Source organism: Candida metapsilosis, assembly GCF_017655625.1.
Source record: "Candida metapsilosis strain BP57 chromosome Unknown scaffold7, whole genome shotgun sequence".
Classification (NCBI taxonomy): domain Eukaryota; kingdom Fungi; phylum Ascomycota; class Pichiomycetes; order Serinales; family Debaryomycetaceae; genus Lodderomyces; species Lodderomyces metapsilosis.
The window spans coordinates 56611-71692 of NW_027138165.1; the positions used below are offsets into that span (position 1 = coordinate 56611).

General features: G+C 37.7%; 8 protein-coding genes across 8 annotated transcripts; 3 read left to right on the forward strand and 5 right to left on the reverse strand. All coding sequences in view use genetic code 12, as the record gives it.

The window, feature by feature from the left end:
- Positions 1-79: 79 nt before the first annotated feature.
- Positions 80-1339, forward strand: I9W82_004567 (proteasome regulatory particle lid subunit; the record flags this gene model as incomplete). The annotated part of the gene is made up of 1 exon (XM_067693652.1): positions 80-1339. The coding sequence occupies one exon, from the start codon at positions 80-82 to the stop codon at positions 1337-1339; it is 1260 nt and encodes a 419-aa protein (XP_067546052.1).
- A 226-nt stretch (positions 1340-1565) lies between these two features.
- Positions 1566-3377, forward strand: I9W82_004568 (uncharacterized protein; the record flags this gene model as incomplete). The annotated part of the gene is made up of 1 exon (XM_067693653.1): positions 1566-3377. One exon carries the CDS (start codon positions 1566-1568, stop codon positions 3375-3377), a length of 1812 nt encoding a protein of 603 aa, XP_067546053.1.
- A 99-nt stretch (positions 3378-3476) lies between these two features.
- SNX4 (Snx4p) lies at positions 3477-5225 on the reverse strand (the record flags this gene model as incomplete). Its single annotated transcript, XM_067693654.1, has 1 exon — positions 3477-5225. The coding sequence occupies one exon, from the start codon at positions 5223-5225 to the stop codon at positions 3477-3479; it is 1749 nt and encodes a 582-aa protein (XP_067546054.1).
- A 269-nt stretch (positions 5226-5494) lies between these two features.
- On the reverse strand, positions 5495-6862 carry DCW1 (putative mannan endo-1,6-alpha-mannosidase; the record flags this gene model as incomplete). The annotated part of the gene is made up of 1 exon (XM_067693656.1): positions 5495-6862. The coding sequence occupies one exon, from the start codon at positions 6860-6862 to the stop codon at positions 5495-5497; it is 1368 nt and encodes a 455-aa protein (XP_067546055.1).
- Positions 6863-7181: 319 nt separating this feature from the next.
- I9W82_004571 (uncharacterized protein) lies at positions 7182-8795 on the reverse strand (the record flags this gene model as incomplete). Its single annotated transcript, XM_067693657.1, has 1 exon — positions 7182-8795. The coding sequence occupies one exon, from the start codon at positions 8793-8795 to the stop codon at positions 7182-7184; it is 1614 nt and encodes a 537-aa protein (XP_067546056.1).
- Positions 8796-9991: 1196 nt separating this feature from the next.
- CHA1 (Cha1p) lies at positions 9992-11053 on the reverse strand (the record flags this gene model as incomplete). Its single annotated transcript, XM_067693658.1, has 1 exon — positions 9992-11053. The coding sequence occupies one exon, from the start codon at positions 11051-11053 to the stop codon at positions 9992-9994; it is 1062 nt and encodes a 353-aa protein (XP_067546057.1).
- Positions 11054-12257: 1204 nt separating this feature from the next.
- On the forward strand, positions 12258-13025 carry I9W82_004573 (uncharacterized protein; the record flags this gene model as incomplete). Its single annotated transcript, XM_067693659.1, has 1 exon — positions 12258-13025. One exon carries the CDS (start codon positions 12258-12260, stop codon positions 13023-13025), a length of 768 nt encoding a protein of 255 aa, XP_067546058.1.
- Positions 13026-13064: 39 nt separating this feature from the next.
- On the reverse strand, positions 13065-14657 carry HNM1 (Hnm1p; the record flags this gene model as incomplete). The annotated part of the gene is made up of 1 exon (XM_067693660.1): positions 13065-14657. One exon carries the CDS (start codon positions 14655-14657, stop codon positions 13065-13067), a length of 1593 nt encoding a protein of 530 aa, XP_067546059.1.
- Between the last annotated feature and the right edge of the window lie 425 nt (positions 14658-15082).

The window sequence follows — 15082 nt, forward strand, 5'->3', positions numbered from 1 at the left end:
ACTGTCAATTCAATCAAACTAAAAAAAAAACTGAAAACTTCTTACAACCTACACACTCAATACACACAGTTTTCCCACAATGTCAGCAATGGATATAGACTCAACCGACATTTCCACCGTCTTAGCCACAATCAGACTGGAACTAGATTCCACCAACAACTCCGACGAACTAGTGTCATTATTCTACCAATTGGAAGACTACTATGAACGTAAATTATGGCATCAATTAACTCAACAATTGGATGAATTCTACACTCAATACGATCAAGATCAAATCCCCTTGGAGTTGAAACACAAGATTTATACACAGTTTATTCAACAATTTGCCATGAAGTTGAATTTGATTAAAGTTGTTGATTTTTTAATCTTGTCGAAATTCAATAATGAAACGAGTTTGGATAAATTGATTGATTTGAAAACGGAGTATATTGCTTACCTTAAACGTGAACACAATTTCAAAGATAATGAAGATGGAAGTCAAGATCCCGAATTTGTTGAGCTTTTATCTAATGATGAATCGTTAATTTATATCGATTTGCAAATTTGTCGCTATTACTTGTTTTTGAACCAATTTGAGAAATGTGATTCAATCATGAGTAAAATTGAACTGAAGTTTGAAGATTTGACTAATAATGACTTGAGTGCTAAAGTAAATGCTGCGTATTATCAAACCAAATGCTTGGAGTATAAGTTGCATGAAAATTATAATGCTTATTATACCAATGGATTATTGTTTCTTTCTTCAGTACCTTCATTGACTACTGAAGATAAGGTGAAATTATGCTATGATTTATGCATTGCTGCATTATTGGGGGATAAAGTTTACAACTTTGGTGAGTTAATCTTGCATGATATCTTGCAAGAAATCGCCAGTGACGAATCTCCATATAATTGGTTATACAATTTGATCCATGCGTTGAATGCGGGTGATTTGTCCAGTTTCAATCAGTGGTTATCAGTAGCCTTTAAAAAATCTCCCCAATTACAACTGCATCAAGTGTTTATTAAACAAAAGATTATAATAATGGCATTACTAGAGTTAATTTCGACAAAGTCAACCACCAACAAGCGTATTAGTTTTAAAGAAATTAGTGAGTTTACTGGCACACCATTGAATGATGTTGAACATTTGATTATTAAGTGTTTTTCATTAAAGTTGATTCAAGGATACATTAATCAAATTGATGAGATTTTGGTAATTACCTGGTTACAACCAAGAATATTGAATTTGAAACAGGTGCATAACTTGTATACTCATTTGGTTGATTGGGATCATAAGGTTGAGCAATTGGGTAATCTTGTGCATCAAAGTGGAGGAACCGTCTGGGCTGGTATATAGACACACACTGTGAATACAAAACTACATACTTTACAGACAACTGTAACCTCTTGGACACCTCTTTCCCTCTCTGTCTCTCCACTCCTCCTCCTCCTCCAACCAAACGCTACCATATTGCTTTATAAATTCTCGGCGTTTAAAGGCCTTTGCAAAAAAAAATTCTTTTTCCTCCCACTTTAACCGATACAACTCCAAATCACAATTCCCCCGGTAATCTGTTCCCAAAATGATATTATTATCACTACTTCTATACTGTACCCTAGCACTAGCCAACCTTGCCAAGTTCGACAACAACCGCCACTCACAAGTATGTGCTGGAGTCTATTCTAAAAAGGATTGGGGTGGATCGATTAAACCACACATTGGATTATCTTTATCTCAATACCAGGACCACAAATACGATTCCAAGCATAAAGATGCCAAGTATGATGATATCAAAGTAAGCTACATTATTTTCGAGTATAAGGATCTAGTCAACATTGGAGTTAATCTCGGTGAAGGACGATATAAATTTATCTGTGATGATTATGCCGTTAATGATTTAAAAGTTTGTACTCAAGATCAACTTGGGCAATTTATTGTCAATTCAAACAGTACCAATTCAACCATCTTGGCTTCACAATTGGTCCATTTGGGCAATGCCAATATCAATTATCCAATTAATCAAACTGGTTACTATTGCATTTCGACATTTTCTCCAGTCGATGATAAAGTCAAGTATAAAGGAACCATCAATTTCCAAAATGCATTTGGACAATTGAACGCCAGTGAAATACCGAAATTACCCGCGTATGGGATCCTAACTATATGTTACGCCATAGCATTGGCATTATTTGGTTTCCAATTTTTCAAAAAGAGAAAAGAAAATCAAATCTTGCCCTTGCAGAGATACCTTTTGGCAATGTTGGGCTTTTTGGCATTTGATACATTGGTTATTTGGTCATATTACGATTACGTAAATCGTGTTTCAAACCCAGCAAATGGATTTGGTATATTTTATATGATTTTCATGGCCGTTTTAAATTCAGTCAAGATTACATTTTCATTCTTCCTTTTGCTTTGTATTGCATTAGGGTATGGGGTAGTCAAGTTGAAATTGAACAAGAGAACTATGCTTTATTGTAAAATTCTCGCGGGGTTCAATTTCGCTTCGTCATTGACTTATTTGATTTTCAATTATGTTAGTGGCAACAGTACGGCGTTGGTTAATAGCGATAGTATTGATGATGGAGATGCTGGTGATTTATTGGGATTGTTACCATTGATCCCCATTTCCATCGTCTTGTCAATATACTATGTGGCCATCTTGACATCGCTTCGTAAAACGACCCAATCCTTACATCAACAACGTCAAATTATTAAACTTCAATTGTATCAAAACTTGTTCAAGATCATGTTTTCAGCAATTATATTAACCTTCCTTGGTCTTACATTGAGTTCATTCATCTATTTATCAATGTCAACGACACAAATGTTTGAACAACATTGGAAGAGTGCATTTTTCATTTTTGATTTCTGGCCCAGTGTTGTGTTTTTCGTTGTGTTTATGATTATCGCTTGGTTATGGCGCCCCACGGAAACTAGTTATATGTTGGCAGTATCGCAACAGTTGTCAACTGGTGGCGATGGCGATGAAGATGATCCAAATTTCGACCCGGAAAACCCCAATTATCAAGGTCCTGGTGGAACGGAGTTTGAATTGGATGATTTATCATTGATGAGTCATGATGATGATGATGATGAAGATGACGATGATGGAAACTTGAATAACGATAGGTCGAGAAGAAATGTTGATAGAGATAGTTTTGAGATTGATGATGGTAACCAGCTGCTGCCAAAGAACAAATCTACTGATCAATCAACATTGTCTAGTTCATCAGCAGCAGCAGCACCACCACCACCGGCATACGAAGAAGCTAATCATAGAAGTAGCCATGATGATGGGGCAACATTATTCGATTTGGGTGAAGAGGATGATGATGACGATGATGATGATGAACATGCCGGACAAGACGACCGATTAAAGAAGAAAGATTAGTATAGAAAGGGAATACAGAGTAACTACAATCTTTACTAAAGATTACATAAAAAACGCCCTAAATTAAAACTATAAACTCCTCCTCATCTCAACTCTCCCTCAACCCAATTCTTCTAACCGTTTCGAAAGTTTCATTTCAACATCACTCCAATTATCAACCAAACCTTTATAAAAATCAATTTGTTTGTCACATAACCCAAGCATCGAATTCTTCAATTCAAACTTGTTAAATCTTTCCCAATTCGGATACTCTTCATTAATGATGCGATCAGTAAAATCATTAATTAATTTAGCTTGTAATTCAATCTCATTTTCCAATTCTTGTACCTTCACTTGTAACTTATGGATTTTGGAGTCTGTTGCACTAGATCCTATATTGGACGTGGCTGAAGTGGATATTGTATCTTTAATCAACTGAGTAGTACTACTCACTATGCCATTGTTGCCACTCGTTTGGTGATTTGTTTGATGACTAGGTTGACCCGTTGCACTGCCTAATTCATGTCTACTCTTGTTCAAGTAATCTTGCAACACTTGCAAATCAATCTTTTTGTTATGTAGCAACTCAATCAAATTCGTAAGCCCAATAATATACCTTGAACAATCCTTCAACAGAACAAGGAACGATTCATCCATATATGTATACAACAGTCCCCAAGAATCCAGAAAATAATCAAGTGCCTCGGCAAATATCTTGAAATTTGACGATATTGCCGAATCTTCTCTCTGATCATTTTGTAAAGTTGAAATTTTCAAAATTTGTTTCAGGAGTTGTTCATAATCACTTTTCAAATCACGATTCTTTTTATTCAATTTGGTGAAAATACGATCCAATTTAAGTAAATTTTCATACAATTTCTTCAATTTGTCATTAATTTCCAAAATATCCCGATTGGTCTCCTTCTTGTGCTTGGAAGATGTAAGAAAATTCATCAACTTCTCAGTAATCAATTCTTCATTGACAACTTTATTCACCAAGCCACCTTGTTCACCATTAGTATTCAACTCCTTAAGTTTCAAAGACGTTGTAAATGTGTTCCAATCACTGGAATCGCTGATAAATAAATGGAAAATGGACAGTTGAGACAATACACGGTGTTGGACAACAAATCTCAAAAATCTATCCAATGAATGCAACCTCTTGTGTACAAACTCATGACTAAAAGTGTCCCCCGTCAAGTACTTTATGTTCAGCTTTGAAGGTAAAGGAGGGATCATAACCATAGGAAAATCATTCATCAAACTTTCATACAAGTAGCGGAAATCGCCATACCTTCGACGAACACTAAAAGTTCGATACTGCTCATCATCGTCCAGTTTCTTTTCTTTGACAAGTTTGAGTATGTTGGGGTTATCGGTGGTAGTCGTGACTAAATATGAAATGTATGGTTTTGACGATGCATCTAGGTCCCTACTAGGATGAGTAGCAGACACTTCAATCTTGTACTTGTCAAATAAGGTTGTATCAACTGGAGCTCCACCTACAGATTCCTCAATTTGCGAACCAGCTACAACTTCACTTGTAGGCTCCTTACCACCTGACTCTTTATCGTCGGTTTTGTTTTGATTTACGTCACCCTCCCCGGAAATAAGTAACGATGCACTCGGATCATCACCATTCAGCTCATGAGAATCCTCATCCTTAGCTAGAGACGTTGCAACTTGATTCTCACTTGCACTATCGTCTTTCTTCCCCGCTTCAGGTACGTCACTCTCCTTGCCCTCAGAGTTGTCCTTGGAACTCGAATCCTCGGCTATTGAGTCTACCTTTGATGTAGTCTGAGTCCGGTCTTTTCCCAACTCTTCTCTATCCCACTGAATCGAAGTAAATTGGTCTTCAGAACTCATTTTGAATTCTCTTGTGTGGTGTGTATGACTGTTATCTAAAGCTCTCTCCCCTTACAGCAATGTCTATTTATTTTTTTTTTTTGTTTAGTTTTTGTATTGTGGTGGTGGCGGGGGGATCTACACGACAAGAGTAATAGAAACCTTAATCACTCATTCAGATACACTTTTACTGCCAGAGTCTCTACAATTCACACGGAAAGCTCAATAAACCTAACCTTATCTCTATTTCTCTTTACCTTTTTTTTTTTTCTTCTTTCAAATTGTCTAATCTACAATACCAACCACACACAACTTCCAATCAAGGAGACTCCAATCACGGCTGTAATTATTCCCGCACCGGCTTTATCACCAGAATCAATCTTCAATGGTTTGGCATCAACAGCAGTTGTTCCATATCCACTGGCAGGTTGCGACTTGGATGAGCCACCATCATCGGCAGTATAAGGAGCAGGGGCACCATGGTAAATCATTACACTCTGTATCACCTCCAATGCTGACATTTGTTCTCCTAATCCATAATTACCATCATATCCAATAGTCCAATTTGTCCATGCGAGACCACAAGTATGTCCATCATAACCTCCGGAACAAGATCCAGCAGCAGCATTAGCAGAATCAACCAACAATTTATATATGGTACCCTTTGTTTCTGGTACCAATTGTGCGGTTTGGGCCAAGAATCTGGAAAAGTATGCCTTGAACGATCTTTGGTCATTGTTACATGTGTTTGACGGTTGACAAGCAGCCTCGTACATGACACTACTTCCACTTATGTTCATGAAAAACACTTGTGCACTCTTCAACAATCCCTTGGTATAGTTGTGCCATTTTTCGTCTTCGGTATAGTTGTAAAGGTATGCACAACCAGCCAACATAAGACCTTGGTTATAAGTCCACTGATATTTGACAACGTTTGAACAATTATTTTCAGTCTGGGCACCATCATACACATACCACAGATCACCTTCAGTCAAAAATCCAGCACCATACATCCAGTCCCAAACCTTTTGCGCCCACTCGACATAAGAATCATTTTGTGTATACCTGGCCAATCTTGCTGCCAAATGGAATAAACAACCATTTGAGACTGCATTTTTGTAATCATAGCCCGAGTTCCATTGGAAAATTTGCCATCTCAAACCACCATCACATTCAGCAGTATCCCATCTTGCAGTCATGGTGTTGAACACAGCTTGTGCTAATCCCAACCAACTCAAGTCTTTGTTGTCTGGATTGCTAAAATTTCTCTCAGCAGCTTCCATCACTGCAATTCCCCAAAATCCTTGATCATCATTACCTTCAGTAGTACTTTGATTTAATGGAATGTAGTTGTTATCATCACCAACCTGGTACTCCAATGCCAGTTTAATCAAGGGTACCAAAGTATCATTATTAAAGTAAAAAGTGTAATCAATCAAACCACCCCATGCACCACCGGCTTCCCACCAGTAATAAGGCGAAGAAAACATACCAATTGTTCCTCCATACTTGGTTCCATCATAGTAATCAAGTAAACCTTGTGCAATCAAATTACAATCCTCTCGTATCGAGGTGACATTATTTGTATCAAGAGATATTCCGTGGGAAAAAGTGACTAAATGTGTCAATAGTATAGCGAGTGATAAACAAAGCTTCATTGTTTGAGGGAGCCTGTAATAATCAACCCTGTATAAAAAAAATCAAATGAGAATAGCTTTAAAGATAAAAGTCCCTTGATGAAGATAATAAAAAAAAAAAGGGACTTCAGTCAAATAAATTTTATTTTTTTTTTAACGAAAGGGGAATATCTCTCACGTATGTGTAATGTGTGAATGGAATTTTTTATTTTTATTTTATTTTTTTATTTTTTATTTTTTATTTTTTTTTTTTATATGCTGCTTCTTCCTTTTTCTGGCGTCAATTTTACAGAACAATCTATATTAAGTCAGATTCATACAAAGCGTAAACCTACACACTTTACAGTTTCAAAATTGGATCCAAAGTTTCAGTAGCAGCCTCTGAACCTGACTTTTTGAAAACCTCACTCTCATTTGCCACAGCCTCGTCTTCAGGTAATGCTTCTAAATCACTTTGCTCATGGGTTGCATTATCATCATCGCCATCGATATCCTCTTCCTCTTCTGCCTCATCATCATCATCATCGTCGTCGTCTTCGGCAATATCTTCAGCCTCTTCATCACTTACACCAAATTCATCCTCCAATTCATCAACATCCATCTTTTCGCCATTCTCAGTATCGAGGTCTCCATTAATTGCTGCAAAGACTTCACTGAATTTCTCTAAAGTTAAATCCTTCATATACGACTTGACTTCATCGTTGAATGAGTCAAGACTAGCCTTCAATTCTTTGAATACCAACTGTGGTGTATCCACACCATCGACACTAGCCTTTGGGTTGACCCTTTGCAAGGAATTCACCACTGCATCCTTTACTGCATCAGGATACTGAATGGTCTTGTCAGTAATTGCCAAATTGAATTTTATTGTTAATATATTGTAGCTTTTATTGTAAGCAAGGCTAATCGAAGAGTTCACAAGCTCCTTCTTGTCAAGATTTGCTTCAGCAACGTCTCTGTACTGATAATAACACCTCAATTCACTTGGATATTTGAAATCGTGTAGGTTATTGGACTTTTGTTCAAATGGTAATGAAGTTGAGGCTATGATTGGATCAACATATAAAGCTTTTAAATTACTCAATAAATTCATTCGCGATTGCCTCTCATTTAGCGCGAGATCCTCAGAGTTCCGATCACCAACTGACGCATCGGCATGATACTTTGACATCTCTTGAGGAAAACTAGCTGTAAACTCCTTAAGCAACACCAAGTTGGTTATGTTCTTCTTTAATGATTTTAAATAAAGAATCTGTTGTAAATATTGTTCAAAGTTGGAATACACGTTAGCAAATCGATATGGGTTGGCTTGCCCATTCTCTGTATTAAACCCATTGCCCAATGCCAATAATTCGCCAATTAGCTCCGCCTTTTCATCAACCTTGTCCACAATGGGTATTTCATTGACGACAGGGCGTTGTGCTTCCTGGAATAATAGTGGGGGTGGTAGCTGGTTGTAGTTCGAAATACCTTTTTTGTAAGCTTGCCTTGGCTTTCGAATCTTTTCTGCACGAGGCAATCTTGTTCTGGTAGGTGATCCCATATCATCACGTCGAATAGTCACTTGGTATCTCGTTCCATTTGGCGACGTAACATCTGATGATTCTATTATTTCATCTGTGGGGTTCGTAATTACTGGAGGTTCGTAATTGGGATCACTCATTACTTTGGCAATCTCGGCATCGTAATTGAATGGTTTATTATGATATCGTTTGAAAAACTCATCCTTCAATAAACCTTCCTCTTCAATGTAATTCTCTGTCGATTGTTGCTCCCTAAACTGTTTCAAACCATAAAGCATGGTCTCTTTGGCTAGTGGTTTTCGCAGATTCTTCTTGTTCCTCTCTATGATCCTACATTTGGCACATGTTTTGTATTGCCTCACCTCCATGGGCTCATCGTCCAATCTCTTTCTCTTGCACCGACGGCACCTGCGAATATCACTCTTCATCATCTTTTAATTTTTGAAATGTTCAATGGCTTATAATTTAAAATTCAGTTAACGAATACTGCGTCGATGAGAGAGACCTGCTTCTTTTTTTTTTTTTTTCTCACTGCGAACAGAAGTGAATCTCGATCTTTTCACCGCTTGCTTGATGATATGATATGATTAAAAAAAAGTTGGTATCAGTTGATTATACCTGTCAATAACAACTAAAATCTTGATAGGTAAATGTTTGTCTATCCTAGCTTTCAGCAATGAAGATGAACTAACAGAACTACCTTTTCGTCGAATTTTTTTTTTTGCCATTTTTTTTTTTTTTATTTTTCGATACAAAATCACGAAGTCACGTGTGTGTTTTGGACAAATCAAAACAAAAAGTACGTTAAGACTGATATAAAGTGGGCAAACAATGAACTTTGTTTAACGGGGAAAAGAAACGACACGCAATTTTTAAAAGTGAGAATCTTCACTGAAGCCCAATTTTGCAACCGATTCTCTACGATATGGTATTTTTTTTTTTCTCTCTCGACTCATTTCGCAACAAAAGTTTATTTGCGCGAAGAAGGATTCATGTTGGGGAGTTGAGAGTTTTACTTTAGAGGGAGGGGCCCGCATAGGAAAATGAGAAGAATTCAGGTTACTCAATGGTTGATGTACTTAAATTTTATCTCTTCTTGAGCGGAGGCAGTGAATGAGACAACTGCTATCAGTCCAGTTCTAATAAAGATCATTTAAATGCGTTTCGGTGAGTCGCTAAGCAATAAATGTGTTATCAAAGAGGTATTGATGGTGCTGCAAATTATCCAGAAGTATCGTAACCGCGTTGGTTCAGTTGAGTGGATGCAAAAAAAACAACAAAAAATAATGAAGAGTACGAGATTCGAACTCGCGCGGTAAACATACCAACAGATTACTCTTTTAAGAGAAAATTAATCCTCAAGCTTAAGTCTGTCACCTTAACCAACTCGGTCAACTCTCCATATTTCACACATTCAAAATATTTTGGGTCTACTTATGGGTGCTCTTTACGACCCAAATCTAGGTCCAAATGGACCCAAAACTATTTTTTTTCTGCGCGAGAGTTTTCGCCCTATAATAAGTCGGTCTCGACCTAAATTTCGGTCGATATTCGGACTCTACAGATATCCAGTAAAACAATTAAACGCATTATCATTAAAATATATAGAAGAGGAGGTACAAGCTCTCTAAAGTCTTGTCTCTGCTTTCTTGATTGCCATTTCGTACAGTTTCAAATCGGAATCTGTAGTACATGAACCCCCACAAACGACAATCACCAAAATATCATCCTGTTGGAGGTGCGAGAGGCTTTTGTATAATAAATCTAATCTGTTGTAGCAAACAGATAAAGCAGCTCCGCATGCCGGCTCAACTGTTTTGCCACAGCTTTTTTTATAAGCCACACATGCTCTAAGAGCATCGAGATCATCAATCACGTCCAAGTATGTGTCTATTCCCGAGTGCTTGTCATGGAAGTAGTCTAATGATTGCTGAGTGGTGTATGAACAAGCAAGTGAGGTGGCTAACGAGTTGACGTTTTTCAACGTAATGATATCATTGGCTTTGAGTGATTCACTAAACGTTGGTGCCTGTGCTGTCTCAATCAACAAAATATCACCTTGAATATTGTTGTTGACCATGCCCTGGTAGATACCGTTGTATAATCCACCTCCACCAAACGAGCAAACCATACTTTTAAGGTGGCTCCTATTTGAACCAAGTTGTTGATTTACTTCATCCACTAAGGACGAGTGACCAACCCAAATATCTGGGTTGTTAAATGGGTGACAATAAATAGGGTGTATGCCATCAGGAGCTGACTCAATCAATGTCTTCAAGTAGTTGTCAGCCTCGTAAATTGAATTGCCAAACAAAATGACTTTGGCTCCATAGTCCTTCAACTTTTGTTGTATGACAGGCTTTGCAATGGTGGGGATAACCACAGTACATTTGACATTGAAGAAATGGGCCAGATAAGCAGCAGCTAAGCCTGCATTTCCTCCACTCGAAGCAAAAACATGAATATCATTCACCGACACACCATCAGCTCTTGCTTTATCGATTGATTGTTTGACCAAGTACCCAATACCTCTCAATTTGAAACTACCCGAAGGTTGTTCGCTTTCGTTTTTAAAGAATACCCGACAAGGAGGCTTACTTGGTAAGCGATTAGTTACCTCAATCAAGCTTGTTTTGACGTAGGGAACTTTGCTTATGAATTGGGTGTTTGGTTGCAAATCTGTAGACATGTTGAAGTCTTTTGGCTTTTAAAGAGAGGAGTTGGTGAACACTTCTGTAAAATATAACCTGGGGGGATTCAGTTTATATTTATTGGTGCCGTTTGGGATTTATAACCCTGGCAAAGTGGAGACAAAGGCATCTCTTCCTTTCTCCTTACGTACGGCACTTGCTGCTTTTGTTATCGGAGTCAAGCAAAATGCGTGTCAAAAAAAGACACGTTTTGTGACTCGGTGTGAGACAGAAGCAAAAAAAAAACTCCGCTTCTTTATTTTTGACTCGGTGACTCTTTTGACACCAAACGGCAATCGCGAACCACACATATAACCGAAATTCTCTCTAGAAATGCCTCACGTTGCCTAAGTAATGCAAAAAGCGGTTCCAACGAGTAATTTGCAGCCGGTAATAATATACCAAGGGTGTGGAGGAGACAAGGAGCTCTATCTTACGGTACACCCTTCTCTAAGTGTCCGTTGAGTCGTAGGACAGTTCTGGTTAAGTGCAAGGCGTTTGTTTCTAAAAAAAGATACCTGGTCCGATCGATGAGAGAACAACCACAAAGCTAAACAAAGAGATCTAACACATCTGTGAAATAAGAGTCAACCCTTTGTAGTGGAATGACTAAGCGATTGTATTCTACACCCATTTTAATGATTAAGTCCCCAGGCTCCGTCTAACATATATCATTCATTTTGCAACAATCATATGCAGCATATGCACACTGGCCACAGGAACGAACAGAAAAAAAAAAAATTAAAGTTGGAGTGAGTGAGTGATTTTTATTATTGCTGTCATAAGATGGATTTGAAAAATCTTGGCTATGATTTGCTAGAATCAGTACACCTTTCCATAATCAAACGTTACTAGATCTCACACGGGTATCACCGAGGCTCTCGCTAGATAGATTACACTTCCACTTTACACCTGCATTAAACCCCAGATTTTCTGATGGCATCGCCTATTATATTTTCCAACCGATCCGAGCATTTCTCAATATGGATCGTGCTACATAGCATTCAACTCACACTTGCAACTGCATACTGGTCACTATTCAACAGGGAGTTTTACACTTATAACAACGTTTACTTGTTTGTAAAGTATTTGAAGATTTCCGTTCTACTATTTACCCTTTTACATGGGCCTATATTTTTTACCAAGGTGGTTATTGGGGTAGTCAACTATATCGGACTTATCCGTTTGAATGCAAGTGAGGTTATGGATCTGTTTGAATACTTTTTCAAGTACTATTTCAACCTCAGTTTCTTTATTCTTTCATTTTATTCATTTTTTGATAAAGATGGAGAGCAATTATTTATTTGTCAACTTCGTCATCAAGATGAAATCAATAGCACTTGTTATAGCGAAAACTATTCCAAATTACCGCTGCATAGAGTTGAACATGAACAAGATTGGGTTTCCACTTACAAGAACCTTTACAATTTTTCTCGTGAATTCCGGCTATTTATCAAGAGATACACCAATGTATACTTGCTAAACATTACCATGTTCTTATCCATACATTTTCTCCCAGCAAAGGCATCCTCAGCAATCTTGGGATTTATTGCCTTTCAAACTTTCCTTGACAAGTTGGGAACAGTTTTTTCTGCTTTGCTTGTGGGGATCTTGCAAATGTTGGATGTTCACTACACAATTCGTGTTTTAACTACCTTCTACGGAGCTTGGAACTTGGCAGAAGATCTTCTCATTCCATATTTTGATCGAGTTCAGTTTGCCCTTTTGGAACGAAAACAATGGCTCAACACCAGAATAGGAGTAGTTTTCGGCATCGGATTATGCTACTACATTGCAATACTTGAAATCCCGCTAATATCAGGCGTTTTGTATTCAAATGCAATCTTCAACATGGGTTTCTTGATTACCACATTTACTACTGAGATGCCTGATAATTTAAAAGACATGGTTACTTGGTCAATCACCGAGAGCGTTTGGGATGGGCATACAAAATTCTTAGAGTCACTTTAATTAAAAATAAATAGAAAATGCATATATATATATATAAGTCTACCATTCAGTCAAACAAACATGTGGGAATTCCACTTCTTCTTTGTTGTGTTGACCACCTCTAAAGTTATTCTTACAAGCGTATTGCTTCATAGGGAACCACCAATAAATAAGCATACATGCAACGTAAACCACCAAAACCACACAGAAATAGTTCATGCCTTCTGCGGTAACCGGGTAGTTAGCTGGGAATGAGAAAAACACCAAGACGAAAACCATCCATGCTAAAAGAACCCAATTGCAAAATGCTCCAATTTTACCCAACCAGAATGGTCCATGGCGGATTTGACGTCTTCTTATCAATAAACAAATTGTTGGAATTGCATAAGCAATGACCAAGAATGAAACGCATGCCAATGCAGTGGCTTGCAATGCGGCATCGGAAAAAACCAACACTGAGACTATACTGACAATCACGGTTGAGAATAAATGGGCATATAATGGACCACCAGTCTTTGGATCGATAATGGACAAATACTTGGAACCTGGCATACCATTGTCTCTAGCAAAACTCCAGCACAATCTAGCTTGCCAAGTTTGACAAGCAATGGTGCATCCAGAAGCAGTTAAAAACACCAAAGCCCCCAAGCAAGTAGCTCCAACCTTGTTGTTCAATGCTTGGTAGTAGATATCAAGAATTGGCATACCAGTAGTGGAATTGAAGATTGCATCAAGATTACGAATACAGAAAAACATGGCAATGGAATAGGTGAATGCAGTGCCGAATCCGATGGCCACTGTAGATAAAACCGCTTTAGGAATATCTCTTTCCGGTTGGGAAGTCTCTTCACTCAAATGGGTAACACTATCAAGACAAGCAAATGACCATGCTGGGTTAATTAATCCAACAATAAATGCAATACCTTTTGATGGCCAACCTGTACCATTGGTAAACTCAACAAAAACAAAATGAGGTGAGTTGTAGTGACCTCTTGAGCAAACCAACACAGTAATCAAGATAATTGTGTATGATGTCAAACTAATCGTAAAGATACTATTTCCAATAAATGGCAAAAATCTGTGCCAAACATTAAACAAAAACAAAAACCAATTGACAATGTTGTAGATGATGAAAATCTCCCATTTCTTAGTGACATGGTTAGGATGGTTTAAATTCCAAAAACCCAACAATTCCAAAGCCAATGCCAAATTCATTGATGCCGTAGTGAAGACTGAACCACCCCATGATATACTACCAGTGATATAAGCCCAAAAACTAGCATATCTCTTTGGCGCTAAAACTCTTGCCCAAACATATTGACCACCTGCGGAAGGCATGGCACTTGCCATTTCACCCAATGTTACAGCAATACATACTGATACGGAAGCAACAATGAGAATACCATAAACAATCAAAATTGGACCACCTGATTGAATACCAGTGACCAAACTTGATGAAATACCCAACCAACTGTTGGTTAAAGAAAATCCAATCATAGCAAGACTTAGATTGGAAAAGTTTCTCTTCATCTCACCCTTGGGTACGGACAACCCATCTTTGAAAGAAAGAGTGCTTTTGGTATCTTCAGCTTCGATATTTTGCTCAGTCTCTGGAAACCCAGAGATAAACTCTTTATCTTGAGATTTACTCATTGTAGATACTTAAATGAATGAATGAATGAATGATGTAAAAAAAAAAGCCAGTCCCTAAATGAAATGAATAGATCTTGAGTACCCCACAGAATGAAAAAAAACAAAAGGAATGTGAAAAAAAAAAAAAAGGAAAAAATTTTCAACTCTTATACGTTTGATTATCTTTGTATTGGTTTACGAAAAGAAAAAAAAAAAAAATTGGATTCCGGCGGTTAAGCAATCATCAGGAAAAAGAAACGATAAATTGACAATAGTTGCACAAAAAGGGGAAGAGTCAATTGAAGAAATACCAGAAGCTGATTGAGTCAAAGGGAAAAGGTATCCTGAGAGACAATTGAAAATAGGGTTGGTGACTATTTCTTATTGAAACCTTGCTGTAGGGGGACAAAAGTTGGCCCCTGCATTTGACAGTGGATAGGCTCGTA